At 53.9% G+C, this 20,481-nt stretch overlaps 1 protein-coding gene across 5 annotated transcripts in view; it reads left to right on the top strand.

The window, feature by feature from the left end:
* The first annotated feature begins 4,018 nt into the window (after window positions 1-4,018).
* Igdcc4 (immunoglobulin superfamily DCC subclass member 4) overlaps window positions 4,019-20,481 on the top strand; it is a 36,442-nt gene continuing 19,979 nt past the window's right edge. For 3 of the 5 annotated variants that reach the window (XM_021237059.2, XM_021237058.2, XM_021237064.2), the window contains exons 1-4: window positions 4,703-4,810; window positions 12,349-12,423; window positions 13,916-14,266; window positions 14,832-14,973. In XM_021237059.2, the coding sequence (XP_021092718.1) occupies window positions 4,741-4,810; window positions 12,349-12,423; window positions 13,916-14,266; window positions 14,832-14,973 (638 nt within the window). In that variant the 5' untranslated portion in view covers window positions 4,703-4,740. Of the gene's footprint in view, window positions 4,405-4,701; window positions 4,811-12,348; window positions 12,424-13,915; window positions 14,267-14,831; window positions 14,974-20,481 lie in introns of those variants that run through there. The other 2 variants (XM_021237063.2, XM_004855622.4) reach the window with 2 other exon arrangements.

The raw sequence follows: 20,481 nt of genomic DNA, 5'->3' as shown, positions 1-20,481 counted from the left end.
AAGATCAAACCCTGGACTTAATGTGTGCACTGGGTGTGCTCTACTGCTAAGCTACACCCCAGCCGCAAGACCTTGAAGATATATTTCAACCCGGGGATTTAGCTCTGTGGTTCCGGCGCCTGCCTCGCAAGCGCAAGGTCCCGAGTTCAATCCCCGGTACCAAAAAAAAAAAAAAAAAAAAAAAAAGAAAGAAAGAAAAAAAAGAGAAGATATATTTCAAAACGACCAAGCCGGGCATGGTGGCACATGCCTATGATTCCAGCTCTCTGGGAGACAGATGGGAGGAAGGCAAATTTGAGCCCAGCCTGGGTGACTTATCGATGTAGTGAGACCCTGGCTCAAAAAATTAAAAAGGACTGGAGATGTAGTTCAGTAGGAAGGCTCTGGGTTCAAACCCCAGTATCAAAATGAATGAATGAGTTAAACAAACATACAACAAATACAACAAACAATCCCAGTGGCAGATTCTGTCATCCTTACTGGTTTTTTTTTTTTTTTGCTTACTGTTTTTTTTAAGCTGGGCTCTCATATGTTGCCCAGGCTGGCCTTAAACTCCTGGGCTGAAGTGATCCTCCTGCCTCCGGCTCTTTAGGCCTCTTCAGATAGCTGGGACTTATACCCCCATACCATCATGCCCAGAAACTAATGACCTTTTTTTCTTTTCTTTTTAATTTTAGATCTAGTTCTCTTCTTTGTTTTGTTTTTGTGATGCTAGGGGTTGAACTCAGGCCTTTGGGCATCCTAGGCAAGGACTCTACCACTGATCCATATGCCCAGCACATCTTTACTTAGTTATTGTGATGTTGGGGATCAAACCTGTGGCCTTGCATGTGTCCTAGCCTGCCTAATGACTTGGGTAGAACAGTGTAACATTCTTTCCTTTTTTTCTCTCTCTTTTTTTTCTTTTTTTTTTGGAGGGGGTACCGGGGATCAAACTCGGGACCTTGTGCTTTCAAGGAAGGCGCCCGAACCACTGAGCTAAATCCCCGGCCCATGTAACATTCTTTTCTGATGAGGATCAGTTTGAGGCAAATTTACAAAATTAACATTTTTTTCCTCAGCATCAGGTTTTTTGTAGTTCAGCCACCAGTGTCCCTCAAACTTTCTGCTATAGATTTCTCATGGTCCAATATGGCTATAAATTAACATAGGGATAAGTAAGACTGACAACAGTTTAAAGTTGTTTAATGGCAAAAAATAAAACCATAACAGCAGCTAGTGGTGTTCACCTGAGAATGTCTACTGCCTCTAACCATGAACAGCTGGAGGCTTTCCATGGTGCCATTTCGAAAGGGAAAATAATAGAATGTTTTACTAATGAGTTAAAAATTAAAATATATGCTATATCCTGTGTGTGTGTGTATGTGTGTTAACAGAAAATTTTTGTGTCAGGAATCGAACTCAGGACCTTGAGCTTGCCAGGCAGGTGTGGTGCCACTGAGCTAAATCCTCAGTCCGTTAATAGGAATTGAATCCAGGGTCTTCACACTGAGCTACATCCTCAGTCGTTTTTTAAATACAGTGGACCCTCAAGTTACGACTGGCCTGATGTATGAACAACTTGGGTTAATTAGATTAATGCGAGATTCATCTACCTCTGGTTATCTATAGTGTGACCCAGGTGAACATCCAGATCTTAGCTGTATTGACTTACAACGAACTTGAGTTACAACCAGCCCTTGGGAATCAATTGAGTTTGTAAGTCAAGGATCTACTGTATTTTATTTGGAAACAGGGTCTCACTAAGTCACTAAGTTACTCAGGCTAGGCTCGAACTTGCCGCCTGCCTGCCTCCACCTCCCAGAGTGCTGGGATTATAGGCCTGCACCACCACACCTGGCTGACTTTGTCTCTTTTTATGGTGACAGCTCATTTTCTCATTCATTCAGCAGCACAATCATTGACTGTTTTCTGCATGACAGGCCAGACTGGTCCACCTGGCCCCAGCCTCCCTGGATCCACCTCCTGCCCTTGCCCTCCGGCCCCACGCACACCTCCTGCATTCTGCCTGCGCAGGGTTTCCTGGCACACCCCATAACCAACAGCTGTGCCACACAGCGGTACAGCTGCCCACTGCACGACTCCCTTGCTAGCCCACGCCGCGTGGGTGAGACCCTCTTACCACTGTGCTCCTGCTGCCCCCAGCAGGCCTGACCTGTGACAGGTGCCCCACCTTCCTGTCTCTCACAGCCCAGGGCCTCTGCAGAGGGTGTCTCTTCCCCCCACCCCACCCCTGTCAGTTCTGCCCTGGCGACCCACAGTTCTGTGGAGCCTTCCTCCTAGGCCTCGATTTCCTCCCTAGATGCATGAATCCCTTCTCTGGCCCCATGCCACTCGAGACACTCTTGCCCCTGTGGACACTGGCTTGTATCTTCTATCCTGGCCCCTACACAGTGCTGGATACTGGTCTAGATGTGTAGATTTCAGCAGTGAATCCATTGGCAAAAACCCTATCCCCATGGCCTGCACTGGGGAGGGCAGACTAAAAGTCAGCAGGGCTGGTGGGGTAGCTCATGCCCAGCATACTCATGGCCTTGGGTTCAATCCTCAGCACTGAAAAAAGAAAAGAAATGAGTAACATGTACAATGTAGACAGAAAGTGGAAGTATTAAGGACAAGAACAGAGCAGGGAAGGGGATAGGAAGAGTTGGTGTTGGAGGAAGACTTTTTTTTTTTTTTTTTTCCGGTACCAGGGATCAAACTGAACTCGGGTCCTTGCACTTGCAAGGCAGGTGGTGCAACCACTGAGCTAAATCCCCAGCCCCCCTCCCTTTTAAAATAAAAGACAATTTATTTGAAGGTGGGGAAAGGGAAGGGAGAGGGAGAGGGAGGCTACTTTGGAGGAGTAGGGAGTAGGGAGCACTCCAAAGGGAAATACTGGTGGATTCTTGTCTGCAGCTCCCTTTTATTGAGATCCTTGGCCCATGTAGGCCCCTGGAATCTGATTGGCTCCCTGGTTGTCTTTGGCCCTCCCCTTGGATTTCTTCTGGTTAGATGAGGAAGTCTTGACAATATCTGGTGAGGGGACCATGCTGGACAAAGGTCCCGACTGGGGGCATGGGGAGGTGATGTGCGGCTGGAGAGGAGGTGAGCAAAAGGGACAAAACAAGGCTCCAGGTCAGGCGGGCCTGCACTCCTAAGAGGGACTTGGGCTTTGGCATTCTGCTAGGTTCCAGTGGCAAGTTTTGGGCAAAGGTGACACGATCTCACTTTAACAGGATCAGAGTGAAAAAAAGATGAAGTGGGGTTGAAGGCAGAAGCAAGGTGACCGCTAGGAAGAGACTGCCCCAGTCCAGGTGAGAGGAGGGTTCGGACCGCGGGACTCAGGAAGTCAGAGAGGGAAAGAGCCGCAGTGAGGAGTCAAAAATGACCGGATGTTTTGACCTGCACAACCGGAAGGGTGGGGCGCTGGGAAGGAGAGGTGAAGAGCTTGGGACCAGCTGTGGGAAAGGCCGGTTGTTGTCTGGTGGAACTGCTGAGCAGATAGCTGGGTACCCAGGTCTGGGGTTCAGAACACACATTTTGGGCGTCACCAATGTAGAGATGCTGTTGGAGGACCACAGGAGGTCCTAAGGAAAGCAGGTGTTTCAAAGAAGGGGAGAGGGCTGGACAGGTCACGAGCACCGCTGCGAGTCTGGGGAAAACGTGGCTGGGCAGTGAATAAAGAAATGCCTGGTCTGCCTACATCTGCAAAGTACAGACAGGCAGAGACAAAATGGGTTTAGGTCACAAGAACATTTGGAGACATGGCACACAGAACCACGGCATCTGGGTGTTGGAAAAGACCTTAAACAGATCGTTTAATCGGCACGCCTCTCCCCACCCCAGCCTGACATTTGAATCCCTAGGTCCAGAACAAGAAATATGTGTGGGACACTGAGGCAGCCAGCATGGCCAGGTCAGTCAGGGGCAGTTGCGTGGAAGAATGGGAGGAAGGGTAGTTGTATGAATGCTGGAGAGCAAGGGCTGAGGGAGGGACTAGAGATGATCTCCCTGGTTAGAAGCCTCCATCTGCTCTTCCTCAGCCTCTGTCCTGGGGGAAGTCACGCCCCCGTGCCTCAGTTTCCCAGTGTAACATGGGACCAAGACATCTTCCCCGTGGGCCCCAGGGTGGCAGTGAGGTCTGAGTGTGGAGTGGAGTGTGGCGATGGAGTAACTGCCCGCCTGGGTTGGCTGGTCACTGCAGCGAGGAAGGAGGACGAGAGCTCTGGCTGGGACAGGCGACGGAACTGGGGATAGGGAGGGACGGGTCCTGTCCTCGTTGGCTCTGTGGACGCGGCCAGGATCTGAGCCGCCGTGGACAGGGCTAGGCGGCCAGAGGGGCCCTGATTTGCCTCTAGAGCCTGGAACGGAGATGGAGGTGACCCCGAGGCAGCAGCAGGGAGAAGAAACGGAGATGCCGAGGTACTGAGACTCGCAGACTGGGGCGGCGGACCAGGACCCCGAGGCCCCAGGGACAGGGTGAGGCCCCGGGGCGCAGAGCGTGGCCCGGCCGAGCCCCCGTGCGCCGCGAAGTCGCGGGGTCCCCGCGGAGCAGGGCGGCCGCGCTCGCCCAAGATGGCGATGCAGGGGCGGGCGAGGCGGCCGCGGCCCGCGTCCCCCCGCTCTTCGGGCCCGGGCCCCCGAGGCCGCGCCCCCGCCCGCGGCGCCGCGCCTCCCCGGGCCACTGACGCCCGGCGCGCCCTCCCCCCGCGGCGGCGGCCGAGCGCCGGGAGGCGGCGGCGGCCCGAGCCCGGCCCCATGGCGCGGGGGGACGCGGGCCGCGGGCGCGGGCTCCTGGCGCTGACCTTCTGCCTGCTGGCCGCGCGGGGTAAGGGGCGCGGGGGGCGGCGGGCGCGCGCCGGGTTGCGGGGTCCCCGTCCCGAGGGCGTGCGGGGCCCCGCGTCTGGCGCCCCCGATCCCGGCTCGTGGGGGCTGCGGCCGCGCCTGTGGGTCCGCAGGGGGTGTGTGTCCTTGGCGTGCAGGGCCCGGAGTAGCGCGTGTGCGTGGCGGGACCCCGCGCGTGTTCGCGTCCGCAGAGCCCCCACGGTCGCGCCGTGGCTCCGACGCTTGTGGCTCCCGGGACGCGCCGCGCTGGCCCGCGCGTGTCCGGGGTGTGGAGGCGCGGGGAGGGGGTGCGGGTCTGCACTTGCATTTGCGCGGGCGCGCGTGTAACTGTGTCTCCCGGGCTGAGCTAATATTTGGCCTTGGCTTTTGGGGAGTGTCCTTCCCCTAAGTGGGGGGACCGCGGGGATTCCGGGTTGACTGGGGAAGGTAAACAACAACATTCAACTTTGCCCAGTGGGTGTGGTCCCTGGGGCCAGTAGGGGCTGGGGCAGTGGAGGTGTTGCGCCCCCAAAGCCGTGGCCCCAGGGGCCTGGCGGAGGCATAGGGACCAGTTGCGTTTGTGGCGGCGTCTGGCACTCTCGCTACCGCTGGGACGCGTGTCACTCGCGCCCTGAGCGTGGATGGGGTCAGCCGGGCCACCCCGGGCGGGAGAGAGAGGGGTGGGCGGCAGAGTTGTCCATGGGGGCTCCTTCCTCCGCCCCAGCGCCGCACTCCCGGTCCGATGTGCGTTTGGGGGGCCCAGGGAGGCTGGGGGAGGGGACGGGCTGCCCGCTTTGTTCGCCTGGTTCTTGCGTCCCCAGCGCGGGGGGTGGGGGGTGGGGGGGCCTGAGGATGTGTCCGGGGCGAATCGGGGAGGGACTTGGCGGTGGGGGTGGGGAGGGGGATTTCGCTCCAGCTGCTGCGGCCTTGCAGAGACTCAGCCAGGCCACGTGGGAGGGGGGGGGGACTGAGCCTCCGCGGGCGGCCCCAGGCCCATCCCCAGCGGAACCGCGGGTGGGAAAGCGCGGGGCACTGCGGGGACCTCTTCTCTCCGCAGATTCGCACCCCTCTCCTGCCCAGACTGCGGAGTTGTCAGGTTGAAAGGGTCCAGGAAGTGTCAGGAGGCATCAGTCCTCCCCGAGCCCAGCCGTTAAGAAATAGTTGTGCTATACACACACACACACACACACACACACACACACACACACGCTACTTTTGGTTCCTCCAAGAGCTCCTGGAGTGCAGTGACACCTAGCAAAGCGGGACTGGGGCTGGGCACCGCACCAGCGCAGCAGGATACCGTGGGGACCTCGGCCCAGGGGCTCAGGACTTGGCCTCTGACTGCTCTTCATTGCACAAGTCAGGGGAGGCCCCGCTGGGCCCTGGGAGTGGCTACAGCAGCTCCTCTGCATGCCCTGCCCACACTCCGGTGAGTGTGCAAAGCTCAGCAGGGACACTTCTGCAGAATTCTGCCTCGCCACCGTGATGATGTTCATTCCTTCGTTCATTGCACAGCGCTTGCTGAACAGCTTTTATAGGCCAGCGAACGCCCATGCCTAGAATGCAGTCAGTAAGGAGGCAGGCGGGTCCCTGGTGGGAAGCTTCAAGGTTGGGGTTGGGGTGGGAAGTTGGGGGACGACTTCAAGTACCCTGCGGAAGAGGGGCTCCTGTGCCAGCCACGGAAGGTCAGGAAAGGCTTCCTGGAGAAAGTGGTGATAACATGGAGGGGGCGGCAGCCCCTTAGAAGAAGAATCCTGCTGATGGGGAGAGGTTTCGAGAACAGTATGTGCGAACACAGGTGGTTCAGTTTCCACCCAGAGAATGAAGCTAAATCTGGCTGGAGCCTAGAACACAAGGCCAGGCAGGGAGTTAGGCAGGTGGAGGAGGGATGGGGCAGGGGACATGCGTATGGACAGAGGATGCCGAGGAGGGTGGTGAGGCCCAACCCAGGAAGGGCAGTGTGGCCCCAGCTGGGGTGGAACATGGATGGCGCAGGGTGGAGGCAGGAAGCCCCAGCGCTTGGAAGGCGTCAGTGGTCACCCTGAAGGGAGGCTGGTGGCACCTGGCAGTGGGGAAGCCAGAGTGTCTGTATTCTGGAGATGTTAAGGCAATGGAATCTGTGAGATGCAAGAATAGGTCGAGTTTGTAGGGAGGAAGGGAGAGGGGAGGAAAAATGATAGCTTGCTCAGCAGCCCATGGGGCAAAAAGGAGGTTGGTATTGAGGTCGGGTCCTGCCAGGGTCTGCCTGTTTCCACCTCCCTGACCTTGCTCGGGGGTCAGGGATCAGGGACTGTGGGGACCTTTGTAGGAACTGGGCTCCTGTCTGAAGGCAGTGGGGGGAAGCTGAGCTCTTTCACCACATGTGAGAAATGGGGTCCTCCATCCACCCAAGTCAGAATGTGATCACAGGGAACCCAGAGGTCAGCCGTAGGGGCTCCAAGGCCAATGGCTCTTTCTTCTCCCTGGGATCCCTTTCTCAGCCTGGAAGCCAACTGCATTCAGTTGAGGTGGTCCCCTCTGAACCATCTCAGAGGTGCAGAGCCAGGTCAGCCGCTGGGAGCGTCTCTGAATAGTGACTCGTACTCAGCTGGCGTTTGACCCTTCACTGATCTTGTGTGTACTTTCATGGCCCCATTAAGCAACGTTGGTGTGTCAATTAGCATTTCCTCTCTTTTCTCCTAATGATATCTCTTTCCAGTTAAGGGATCTCACAATGAGAGCGTCATGGAATGTCTGCACTGAAAGAAATTTAGAAATCATTTTAGCAGGAGCCTGTTTCACAGATGAGAAGACAGCGGCTTCCCAGAGTTCCACAGTTTAGGACTTGAATTCTCTGGAGTTGGAACCCATCTCCCAGCTCTTGGTCCTTGCCCCACAAGGCTGTCTGGAGCCGAGGTCCTTTGAGGGGAGGGAATAGGCTCACACCCCTAAGTCACCTCCTCTGAATTCCTGGATAAGTTAGCAGCCGTAGGCCTGCCCCTCGGTTGGTCTGTCTGGGGTGTGGAATCCACTCTCCTTCCCACCCTCTTCTACCCAGTCGCCTCCTTCGATCCCCTCCAGTGTCTCTGAGGTACTGCAGCCAGTCTTGACAGGGAATCCCAGATGTGGAACAGATGTCTTTTTGAGCCGGGCCTGGGGGCTCCCAGCTCCCAGGGGTCAGGGCCAGAGTAAGAGTGGCTCTGAGGGAGAGGATCCCAGCCTGGCAGAGCAGGGACCAGGGCAGGGTGAGCAGAGCAGATGTCCTGGGCCTGATGTGCTGTCTTCTAGGGCAGCTGTGCCGAGGCTGAGGCTGAGGTATCCTCTGGATCTGGGGGGCCATGGAGCAGAGGGGTCAGGGAAGCCAAGGATCAGTCCGTGCAGACCCAGGACTCCTGGATGGTCCAGGAAGGGGCTGGTTATCTTGTCACGTGGTTCAGAGGACAGAACGCTGACGAGTGAGCGGAGCCTAAGGAGACACAGGTGGGCACAGGAGAAAGATGTTTCTAACCCTTGGGCCTCACAGCCAGGGGACAGGAAGCATGCTGAGCTTCTAACCCTGGTCACTTCTGTGCAGTTGCTTTCACTGTGGGTTTGCTGTCCCATCTGTGCATTCAAAGTATTTTTTTAAGTGTCTAGTAGGCGCCATATAGCATGCTTGAGAATTTGTCTAGATATTACTCACATTGTCCCCACCCGTGAAGGACATAACTGTTACTTTTTATTTTCTTTCTGAGACAGAGCTTTCCTGTGTAGTTCAGACTGGCCTCGAACTCACAGTGATCCTCCTGCCTCAGCCTCCCAAGTGCTGGGATCACAGGTGTGCACCACCACACCTGGTACCTTACTGTTATCTTTGCAGGTAAAGAAATTGAAGCTTGGAAAACCATAAGGAGCTCTATGTCTTTTTTTTTTGTAGTACTAGGGATTGAATCCAGGGCCTCACACACGCTAGGCAGGCACTCTACCATTGAGCTACATTCTTATCCCTTTTTAAATTTTATTTTGAGAGAGAGTCTCTTTAAGTTGCTCAGGCTGGCCTCGAAGTCACGATCCTCCTGCTTCAGCCTCCTAAGTGCGATTCCATGTATGCACCCTCCACCCAGCTTGTCTTACCGTTCTTTGGTGTGTGTTCACATGTCCACTCATCCATTCGAGGAGTATTTATTGATCTAGGTATTGTTCTAGGCACTAAAAATTTAGAAAGTGGACCAGGATGTAATCCCAAGTTTGTTGCCTAGTTGTGGAGAAAGGGGAGTCAGAAATCTTAAGTGATAACTGTCTACATCAGTGGACGGGATGGCCATTTTAAGGAGTGGGAGTGACACCAGGGACACAAGGTGCTTTCAGAGACCCGGAAGTGGTTCGCTGTGGCCTCTGGCGAACAGGAACAAGAGGTGAGACGGTCAAGCTCCGTGTGTTGTCGCCGTCTCCCCGGCCGAGGCTGAGTCTGTCCCCCCGGATTGTAGATGTGGGAGGAAGCTGAGTCCCTTCTTGTGTCCCAGGTGACAAGCCCAGCTCCCCTTCCAGCTGTTGGTGTGAGGGCTTAGGTTGTGGTCAGGGAAGCGGCCGAGGGTCTGGGAGAGACTGACTTTCGTCTTGTGGGAAAGAACGGTGCTGATTCACAGAGAATTACCCGAGACTGTGAACAAGCCAGGAATCTGTGGGGCCTTGACATTGAGATGTGACAAAGCTCTGAAGCCTGTGTAGTTCTTGGCCTAATGAAGGTGTTGGGGCCTTGTCGTCCCCCCGCCATGGGGCCCTTTCCTGAGAGTTCAAGGAAGGCTGAATCTCACCTGAGGCTCCTGCTGACCCCGCTGAACGGCAAACGGCACCGAACTGGCCCTGGCACTTTCGGCAGGTCTCCTTTCTGGCAGGGTCTAATTGGCCTCATAAAATCGAATTCATCCTGTAATTGGGTAAAATCTGCTAGAAAAGGAGACAGAGCGATGGCCCTGGGTTCCCAGGCACAGAAACTCTGGGTCTCTGGCAGGGTCTGATTGAAAAGATTCAGGGGAACGGGTGGTGGGAGAGGGAGGTCGTCAGGCCGAAAGCTGCAGACCTGACTGTGGCATCCTAGTCCTGAGAGGAGGCCAAAAATGTACTGGGAGTGGTGGGAGTCAGCGGACTGGGAGTGGCAGAGAAGGTGTAATTACCAAGCTCCCTGCTCAGAACCTCACCTTTTGTGTGTGTATGAGACAGGGTCTCGCTGTGTAGCTCGGGTAGCCTTGAACTCAGTATGTAGCCCAGGCTGGCATCAAACTCATGGTGACCCTCCTGCCTCAGCCTCCCCAGTGCTGGGGTTACAGGTGTGCACCACCAGGCCTGGCTCCCAGAGTATCACTTTTACAAAAAGATTTGGCGGTGAAGGAACCACATTTATATCAAAACAAACATGGCTGTGATGTGGAGCAGAATATGTGCTAGGGGGTTAAAAATAAAAACAGTAGTGAGCCTCAGGCATAGGTTCTCTTCTGCTGTTGAGAGAATTTTTTTGTGCTGAGGATTGAACTCAGGACCTTGCGCTGGCAAGGCTGGGACGGTGCCTCTGAGCTAAATCCCTGGCCTAGAGAATTTGATGAAAATGTTGCAGAAGTCTGGAGAGTCCTCATTTTCAGGTTGGGGAAACTGAGGCTGAAGGAAGGGAAGGAACTGACCCACAGGTGTGCAACAAATGACTGGATCTAGAACCCAACCCCAGCATTTGCCCCAGCAACTCCTATTGTCTGACCAGGCAAGAGGAAGAACAGGAAAGAGCCATCCAAGTGGCGCTTGATGTGAGATTTAGGAAATCCTGGGCTCTGTCTCCCAGAGATGAGAACCTGCTTTCTGGTCCTCAGCTTCCCCGTCTGCAAAATGGGAGTCCTCGGGCTTCGCAGACACTGAAGATGGCACTGAAGTGGGCCATCTTGGGCTTCAGGCACAGCTCTTGCTCTCTGAGGGGACCCCTGAGGTTCTCCCTGCGTCCCCATCCCTGTCGGGTTCCTTGTTCCAGCCTGCTGGGCTCCAGGCTCCTCTGACGTGGCCTAGCTAGACATCTGCTGATCCATGAATATTCAGGAAGGGAATCAGAGCCTCCCAGGCTGGCCCCTGGCCACTATCCTGCCTGCCCGCCACAGCCCAGGTTGCTGACAGACCCAGCAGCTGCTTGGGCCCCAACTGTTCGAAGTGTTTGTTCATCGCGGCAGGGGATTTTCCAAGCCCTGGAAGGACGGCTTAGGGGTGGGGGAGCTGCTGGAGGGCCCACGGATCACTCTCCTGTGAGCTTTCCCCTCCTGAAACCCTCTGCTGGGGTGGGAACAGCCATTGGAAGGCGGCCTGAGAGCCACTTGCCCCCCGAACCCTATGTTTGGATCGAGGCACCCAGGGCCTGGAGATTGGGGGGGGGGGACTGCGTGTCGGGAGAGCGTCTGCATTTCACCGCCTTTCAGTGTACACTGGCTCTGAAGACCGAGCTGCCCCAAGTCCGTTAGGCCCTAGGCTGTAGCCCTGACATCTGTGGTCTTGATCCTCCCAAGCTCAGGAGTATCATGTGGAAACTGAGTCCTGAGGCTGAGTGGCTCGTCAGACAGCTGGAGGGGGAGTGGTGAGACTGAACTTTGGTCTTCTGCCCCAAGGTTAGATGGGCCACAGCGAGAGGCCTGCAGGAGTGTGAGTACGAGTGGAAACTCGGAGGGGCAGGAGCTGCCTGTCCCCTCTGCACCCACCAGTACCACCAAGGCCAGTGGTGCCCCGAGATGTCTGGTCCTGTCGGTCTACCGGTCCTTTGAAGTGAGTCTCAAGGCCCTGGCTTCTGGGCTGGTCCCCCTGTCTCGGCCAGCTGGGACTTCTCTTCTCCCCTCCAACCTTGTTCTTCTTTGGAGGGGACAGACAGGGGTCTAAGTGTTGATGCCGACGTGGGTGTGTGTGTGTGTAGGTACTGGCGAGTGTGGCAGAGACAGAGGTGCACACGTCCCAGGAAGCAGAATTGTGTCTCCCCTCTGTGTGTCTAGTTTGTTACATGCCTGCTCAGGGATGACTGTAGTAGAATAGTGAATCGAGGCTCAGAAGAAGTGACCAGGCCAAGGCCACACAGCCAGGCCACACAGCCAGACTGTGACAGAGCTGACTCCTGATTTCCTAGCATCATGCTTGGTCCCCTGCGTGGCTCTGTCACCTCAGGCCTGCCTTGGGGTGCCTGTGGGATGTTCCTCGCCTCTGCCGAGGTTCACTCTGAGACGTGCCATTCCAAATTAAAGCACGAGGACCGGGGATTTAGCTCAGTGGTTCCGCTGCCTGCTTAGCAAACATAAGGTCCCAAGTTCGATCCCCGGTACCAAAAACAAACCAAATTGAAGCATGAGTCCAGCCAGAGGATGGGAAGGGACCTTGGGCCATTGACCTCTTAGGGGATAGGGAGGTGACAGGCCAACCTTCCCGAAGACACCCAGGGAGAGCCAACCACTTCTCAGAATAATGGTGACGGGGCCCTGTGCCCTGGTGGCTAAAATAATAAATGTTGCCGTTGTGGTTTTGCCTTAGCCATGAATGGCTTCCTTCACAGCTCCCTTCCTCTTCCTTCCATAGCAAGACCCTGTTGGGGACTGCAGGACCTTCTGCAGCCTGGGGAAAGAGAAGAACTCGCTTGGTCCGGAGACCCAGGTCCTGACGCTGCCCTCCCGTGTGACCCTGCAGACAGTAGATGCGGGTAGAGCACAGCTTTTCCAGCCGCTAGAGCTGAAGAGGCAGCTGGCTGCCGGGGCTCAGTCCCCCAGGGCCTGGAACAAGCTGTGGGAGCTCCTGTGGGCTTGCTGTGAATCCAGCTTGACTCCAGCCCCTTAGACTCAGAGGCATGAGCTGGGCATAGTGGTCCACGCCTGTGATCCCAGCACTCAGGAGGCTGAGGCAGGAGGATCAGTATGAGTTCAAGGCCAGTCTGGGCTACCTAGTGAGACCCTGTCTCAAAAACCAAAGAGCTCCACCGCCTGCCTCGAAAGAACAACGTCCCGAGTTCAATCCCCAGTACCAAAAAAAACCAACCCCAAAACAAAGAGCAAGGTAGCAAAAGAGTGAGACAGTGAGACAGCCATTCACGCATGTGTATTCTCCTACTCATAATACATTTTATTTTATTTTTATTTTTTGTGGTGCTGGGATGGAACCCAGGGTGTCACACATGCTAGGCAAGTGCTCTACCTCTGAGCTACGTCCCATCCCTTGTAATGCGTTTTAAGAGTTCCCTGGCTATAGCTCCTTTCTAGCCTCTGGCATATTTTGCGTATTTCTGGTTGGATAATAATAGTCGATATGATGTTAGGTTCCAGGGGAGGAAGTGACATTATGGAGCCTGCATCCTGTGCCGGGCAGTGCCACCCTCTCTTCACACCTCACCTTCTCCGATGCTCATGACAGCCCAATTTGGAAGGAGTTAGGCTTTTTAAAATTGAGATAGAAGTTGGGGCTGGGGATTTAGCTCAGTGGTTCCACCGCCTGCCTCACAAGCACAAGGACCCGAGTTCGATCCCTGGTACCAAAAAAAAAGAAATTGAGATAGAAGTCACATAACCCACAATGCACTGTGCACAGTGTACAAGGTAGTGGGGTTTTGTTTTTAGCATACTGACAAGGTGGCGTAGCCATGGCCCCCTAATTCCAGAACATTTCCGTCACCCCAAAGAGAAACTTCAGTTACCCCTGTTCTCTGCCCACATCCCTGGTAACCATCAACCAGCTCTCTGTATTTATGGATTGGCCCATTCTGGACATTTCATGGGAATGAGATCACACAGTAGGTGGCATTTTGCGAATGGCTTCTGTCCCTCGGCATAAAGTTCACCAGGTTCACCCACACTGTGGTGGGTGTCGGAGCTTCGGTCCTTTGCTGGCTGAGTAGTCCATTTTTCGGCAGGCAGAAAACTGTGGGTGGTTTGTGTGTTCCAGCTGCCATGATAATGCTACCCCAAACTGGTCTCTTTGTGGGTGAAGAAGTCGAATGGAGGGAGGACAGGTGCAGGGGTGGACAGTGGCTCAAGATCCCAGTGAGCAGGGAGCGCTAGGTCAAGCATGGGTCTCTCTGTGACCGGGCTTAGCCCTGGGTGGTGGTTTAGGAGCAGAGGCTGTGACTGATGGCCCTGATGCTTCCTCTTCCGAGCAGGGGAGCTGCCGTTACCCCAGGAGACAACTGCAGAGCTGAGCTGCGACCTGGGGCCACTGCATGTGATCCTGGGCCCGAGGCAGGCTGCTGTGCTGAACTGTAGCCTGGGCACTCCTGCCACTGGGGCCCCCAGCCAGGTGACTTGGAGCAAGGATGGGGATGACCTGCCAGAGTATGACCACCTGCAGCTGCTGCCCAATGGCTCCCTGTGGCTGTCCCCACCACCAGCTCATGAAGACAGTGGTACGGCAGCCCCTATGGCCGTGGGGACCATCGAGGGCCACTATTCCTGCCTGGCCCATGGCCCCCTCGGAGTGGTGGCCAGCCAGGCTGCGATGGTCAAGCTTGCCAGTAAGTGCCTGCCTCTGGGGGCGGGATCTGCAGTTAGCTTACTGCCCAAAAGCTGCCTTTGGAGCCCACGCCCCCTTTCCCTGCCTCTGTCCTGCTCAGCGGCCCTGGCCTTGTGTGGTCCACCTCTGTGGCTCAGTATCCTCCCCACTGCTTCTGCACAACCCCCCCCTTCCTTTCCGGGCCTGTGAGTTCAGAGTCTGGAGTTGTTCGCCTCCAGGCAGCCCAGAGAGGCTGCAAGAGGTCGGGGACCCATGGGCGCCTCCTCTGGCAGCTACACCCTGCAGCCCAGTGTGTCCTGCTGCCCTGGCCCTTGCGAGCTCTCGGGAGCCCCAGGCCGCATGAACTCGCTTCAGCACCTTACTGCAGGGCCGCACCATGGCAGTGTTGGGCAGGGGGACCCCGGAACCCAGTCTGCCAGCAGCGTCTGACCAGCAATCACCACCGCTTGTCCCTCGTGGTTCCGTCACTGTGCTTCATGTGTGTCACTGTGCTCACTGTGGTCCCCCCACCCTTGCCCCGTGCACCTGCCCTGTCCCTGTCCGTGTCTGTCCGTCCCCGTCCCCAGCACTTTCAGACTTCTTTCTGCACCCGGAGCCTCAGATGGTGGAGGAGAATGGGACTGCTCGCTTCGAGTGCCACGTTGAAGGGCTGCCAGCCCCTGTCATTACCTGGGAGAAGGACAAGGTGACGTTGCCTGACGAGCCTCGGTGAGTGCCCTGTGGGGTGGTTCCTGTCGGCAGGGCCGAGAGGGCTCGGGGTGGGTTTGGAACTGGGATGCTTGGAGTTCGGGTGGCTCCATTTGCCTAACCTAACTTGAAAGCCAACCACCATGTGGCTTCCAGTTCATTTCTGGTCTAGAGAGAAGTTGGACAAGAGGTTTAGGCTCCCTGGGAGCACAGCCACCCCCAGCTGAGGTAGTGGTAGGGTCCTGTGCACACATCTAGTCCAACTCCCTGCTTTCCCAAGGAGCCTGAGACCCAGAGCGACCGAGGTCCATCCAGGGCCACCCAGTGAGCCATGGGCAGGTGTTGGTTGTTCATGAAGGGCCCTGAGGCTGCTGGGGGAGCCCCACCCTGGATGCATACCCACTTTGAATGCTACCCAGTAGGCTGTGGAGGTCCTTCCGGTGTCACCTCCCTCCCCCGCATAAAGGCAGTGATAGGTGGAACAGTCCCTGGGAAGGTTGGTAGACAGGGAGAAAGCAGCTGCCAGGCCCAGGACCTGGTTCCTGTTGTGGCCCCCTGGGCAGGTCCAGACCTGCAGAGAGTGCGACCAGTCACATGTCTAGTCCCCAGCTGGCTCCGCCTCCCGCTGTGCTGGGGAAGTGGGATTCCTTGGGCTGCCTTGCAACACATTTTTTTTTCTGGTACTGGGAATCAAACTCAGGAGTTTGCACTTGCCAGGCAGGCACGGTGCCACTGAGAAAAATCCCTGACAACCCTGCCTTGCCGATTGTCCTCCCAGGAACTCCCCTCTCCTCTGTCCTACCTCCTCTGACTTTTCCCAAATGGAGATAGGCATGGAAGGTAGAGGAGAGACTGCTGGGTAGCAAAACCACAGGCCTCTGTGAGGGCAAAGGTTACAGAAGGGGCCGTGAGCTCAAGGTGAATGAGATCTGTGGACTTAGCGGTGGCTGAGCCCCCATCCTTAGCGCTTCATCCTTCTCACCCAGCCTGAGTCCCACAACATCTGTGAAGGGGGTTGGGGTCGATTAGACCCTCATTTCCCAAAGTGTGGTTTTTGTAGAACACTAGTTCCTTAAGGTGCTTCTTGAAAAAAAATACTTGATCATTAAATAGAACAGGAAACTGCTTATACATGTCCCTGTTGGAGTTAGCATGGCCCTGAGAAGTCAGCATGGCCCTGCTGTACGGAAAGATTTGTTTAATTTGTTTAACCAAGCCTGGCCCGGGCCCACCTGCCCAGGGACCTTTGACTGTGTCTGCTCCTTCCCGGGGGCAACCCCTGAATCCACAGCAGGTAGGCTGGGCTCATGGGAACCAAGCATGGGCCCACTCCTGACAGCCCGGAGAGGGTGGAGAGAGCGGAAGAGTATCCATAGGTTGGCAGGCACCACGGGCCCCTCCTCTTTTCCTTCCCTCCCCTCGCATCCCTTCTTTTCCCTTTTCTCTTACTTGTTCTAGGGATTAGGGATTTTCTCTCTCTCTCTCTCTCTCTCTCTCTCTCTCTCTCTCTCTCTCTCTCTCTCTCTCTTTGCATACTAGGGATTGAACCCAAGACCTTCACACTGAGCTGGATCCCCAGCCTTTTAAAATTTTTTTTTTTGGTACCAGGGATCAAACTCAGGACCATGTGCTAGCGAGGTGGGCAGTGGAACCACTGAGCTAAATCCCTGGTCCTTTAAAGTTTTTATTTTGAGACAAAGTCTTGCTAAATCGTCAAGTTCCCTGGGCTGAGCTCGAACTTGTGATCCAGCTTCAGCCTCCCAGAGTGCTGTGGTCACAGGTGTGCGGCCCCACATCCAGCTCCTTCCCCCTCTTCCCTTCCTTTTCTTTCCTCTCTCTCCTTCTCTCCTCCCCCCCTCAGTTGTGGGACTATGAACCCAGGGCCTCACACATGCTAGGCAAGTGCTGTGTCCCTGAGCTACAGCCCCAGCCCCACGGGACCCATTTTCTGAGAGTTTCCTTGGACCAGGCACTGCTACACCTTTTCTATGTGTATTCTCATCTGACCCTTCCCATCATTCTTCAAGGTAGGAATTTCTCATTTTTCTACATTTAATTTATATTTATAGAAGATGTATTTAAAATTTCATGTAAGCAAAAGAGAAAAGAACTATTTGTTATCGCCCTTGTTAGTTAGTTTTTTTGTTTTGTTTTGTTCTTTTAGTGGTACTGGGAATAGAACCCAGGGGTGCTCTACCACTGAGCTACATCCTCATCCCCTTTTCTTTTTCTTTTTTCTTTTTTGGTACTGAGAATCAAACTCAGGGCCTCACACTTGCTGGGTGGGTGCTGCACCACTAAGATACATCCCTGGGCTTCATTGTTAGTTTTGATATCTGTTTATTTGTGTTTTGGGGTTTTTTCTTGGTACTGGGCATCAAACTTGGGACCTTGTGCTTGCAAGGCAGGTGGCAGAACCACTGAGCTAAATCCCCAGCCCTTGATATCTGTTTTCAGGATTTATTTTTCTATATGTTTATAAATACTTTTTAAAAAATTATTTATTTATTTATTTTTTGAGACAGGGTCTTACTGTGTAGTCCAGGCTGGCCTCAAACTCACCGCAATCCTCCCGCCTCAGCCTCCCAAGTGCTGGGATTATGGGTGTGTGGCACCATGCCTGGTTTATAAATACTCTTTAAAAATATTTAGATTATATTGTACACATTGGGTTTTTTGTTCAATTGATGACAATAAGGGCCGGGGATTTAGCTCAGTGGTTCTGCTGCCTGCCTTGCAAGCGCACAGACCCAAGTTCAATCCCCGGTACCAAAAAAAAAAAAAAATTAATGATAATAAGATATTTGGGCCTGAGGATTTATCTCTGGTTCCACCGCCTGCCTCGCAAGCACAGGGTCCCAAGTTTGATCCCCGGTACCAAAAAAAACCCCCAAAAAACATTGATCTCAAAACAAAAAATTTTTTCATTTAACAAGTAATGAACATCCGTCCAGATCTGTGTATATGGGTATGGGAGATGTTATTGTCTGAACTGCCAGATGAAGGGACTGAGGATCAGAGACAGAGTGACTTTGCCAGGTCAGCCAGCTGATCCCCAGAGTGGTGGATGCCTGGGCCCTCGCGGGTGGATGAGACACAGGCCCATGGGTGTGACTTGGTGGAGGAGCTTCGGGGCCTGAAGGAGTGCGCTGCGAGCGGCCGTAGAGATCTGTGGTCCAACCGGGGCCCAGACCACAGAAGCTGCTTCTGCAAAGTTTCTCAGTAAGCCAGGGGCGTCCGGACCTCCACTCCCATCATCCAGTTCAGGCCTCCACCCACAACGGCGGAGCCCAGAGCTGCCTGGCCTGGGCTCGGAGAGTGTTTGCCCCCGGGTCCTCTGAAAAGTGATCCTGGTTTGTAATTAAGCCCGGCTCAGATGTCCTAGCACATTGTGTGAGGGAATAAAGAACCGTCTACAGCAGCAACCCGAGGTATGTATTTTCACACGTGCTCGGATATAGCACATGTAAAATGACAAACACGCTATTCATACCCTCGAGGCAGCTCGCCGGCGCCGGGCATGCACGTGTGCAGTTAATAAACACTCAGCCGGGGTTATGTGCATATTTTTGGATCTGACTAAAGACTAGACCCCAAGGCACTTCCTTGGTACTTACGCTAATTTTTAATAATAGGGGATAAAGTAGGGGATAATTTTTCCCATGGAAACCTGTAATCAATGAAAGCAGTATTTCCCAATGCGGGGCATTCACAGCCGCCTCCATAATTCCAGCCATCCTTATGCCATTTACACAGAGTTTTTGTTTGCATCAACTTGCTCTCTTGTAACTTAGCACATATTAAAAGAGCATTATCTGGCCGGGCATTTGGCTCAGTGGTTCCGCTGCCTGCCTTGCAAGCTCAAGGTCCTAAGTTCGATCCCCGGTAGCAAAAAAAAAAAAAAAAAAAAGAACATTATCAAACCAGGGCTGTAGCTCAGTGGTAGAGTGCCATGCTTAGACCCTGGGTTCCATTCTCAGTACCTGCCCTCCATGACTGCAATTAAAATAAAAACCAGCAAATTTGCCATAAATAGAAGATACCCATAAACGCATACCACCAGAATAAAAAATGTGCCTGGATCCATTTGAAGTCATTTCAATATCAGTATTTACTCATTTTTTCTTTTCTTTTTTTTCAGTACCAGTGATTGAAACCAGAGCCTTCACACTGAGCTAAATCCCCAGCCTTTTTTATTTTTTGAGACAGAATCTTGCTAAATTGCCCAGGCTAGCTTTGCAATCCTGCCCCAGCCTCCAAGAGTGCTAGGATTACAGCTGTGTGCTGTCACAGCTGGCTTTTCACACACATTTTGAGCACTAAAGCCCTTAGATAAACCAGGCTCCCTCGCCATCTTCCTCTTAGCTTCTCCCCTAGCCACTACATCCGCCCAGCACCTGAGACCCTCAGTGAGCGTCCCCCTCCCTGGTGGAGCTCTCAAGGCCTTCACCGGCCCTTAGGGTATTCAGAGCAGTTTGGTCATTCCTTCTGTGTTCTTGAATGCCTGAGCCCAAATGGCCTTTTGGGGTAGGGGCAGCAGACTTAGGCTTGGGCATGGAAAAAGAATAACCCTTCCTTGACTTGGTGTGGTGGCACATGCCTGTAATCCCAGCACCTGGGACGCTGAAGCAGGAGGACCAAAAGTTCAAGTCCAGCCTGGGCAATTTACTGAGACCCTGTCTCGAGGGGAAAAAAAAGAGGGTAAGTAAGTGTGGGGCAGTGTTGGTAGTATAACTCAGTGTGAAAGCCCTGGGTTCAACCCCCAGTACCGCCAAGAATAATACTTTAGGGCTGGGGATTTAGCTCAGTGGTTTCGCCACCTGCTGTGTAAGCACAAGGACCTGAGTTTGATTCCTGGTACCAAAAAAAAAAGAATAATACTTTTGGGTCAGAATTTAGCTCAGTCGTGCCGCACCTGCCTTGCAAGGGCAAGGTCCTGAGTTCAATCCCTGGTACCAGAATAATAATAATAATAATAATAATTTGAACAGAGGTTTTCATTCTATAAGTAGCTACTTTGTTTCATCAGAATTTACTTAAAATGGTAAAATATGAAATTGTATGGAATGGGAAAAACTCAGCTATGGACTAAAGGATGCTATTACCAGTTTGAGTACTTCCCTGTGGTCCTTTGCAATATGTGTGTGGTCCCCACCATTGTATGTGTGCTTGGAGCCTGTGACCCCGTGTGTTGTCCCTTGTCTAATGTGAGTTCCTAATACATGAAGGGGGCCAGGGCTGTGAAGCAGACAGGTCAGGAATCATTTAACCCATTTCTCAGATGAGAAAACTGTGGCCTAAGACAGGTAATGTCGCCGGCTAAATCACAAATATTGAGGGCCAGGGATTTAGTTCAGTGGTTCTGCCACCTGCCTCACAAGTGCAAGGACCAGAGTTCGATCCCTGGTACCAAAATCAATCAATCAGTCAATCAATAAATCACAAATATTGAGCCAGTTCGCTCCACTTGCATCTGCTGCTTCTGTTCAGGAGCCTGGAGTCAGGAAGCAGAGGACACGGGCACTTACA

This window comes from Heterocephalus glaber, unplaced genomic scaffold (assembly GCF_053883595.1).
Source record: "Heterocephalus glaber isolate CG9 unplaced genomic scaffold, H.glaber_assembly_v1.0 deba00001689, whole genome shotgun sequence".
Classification (NCBI taxonomy): domain Eukaryota; kingdom Metazoa; phylum Chordata; class Mammalia; order Rodentia; family Bathyergidae; genus Heterocephalus; species Heterocephalus glaber.
This window is presented reverse-complemented; position numbering and strand designations above follow the sequence as displayed.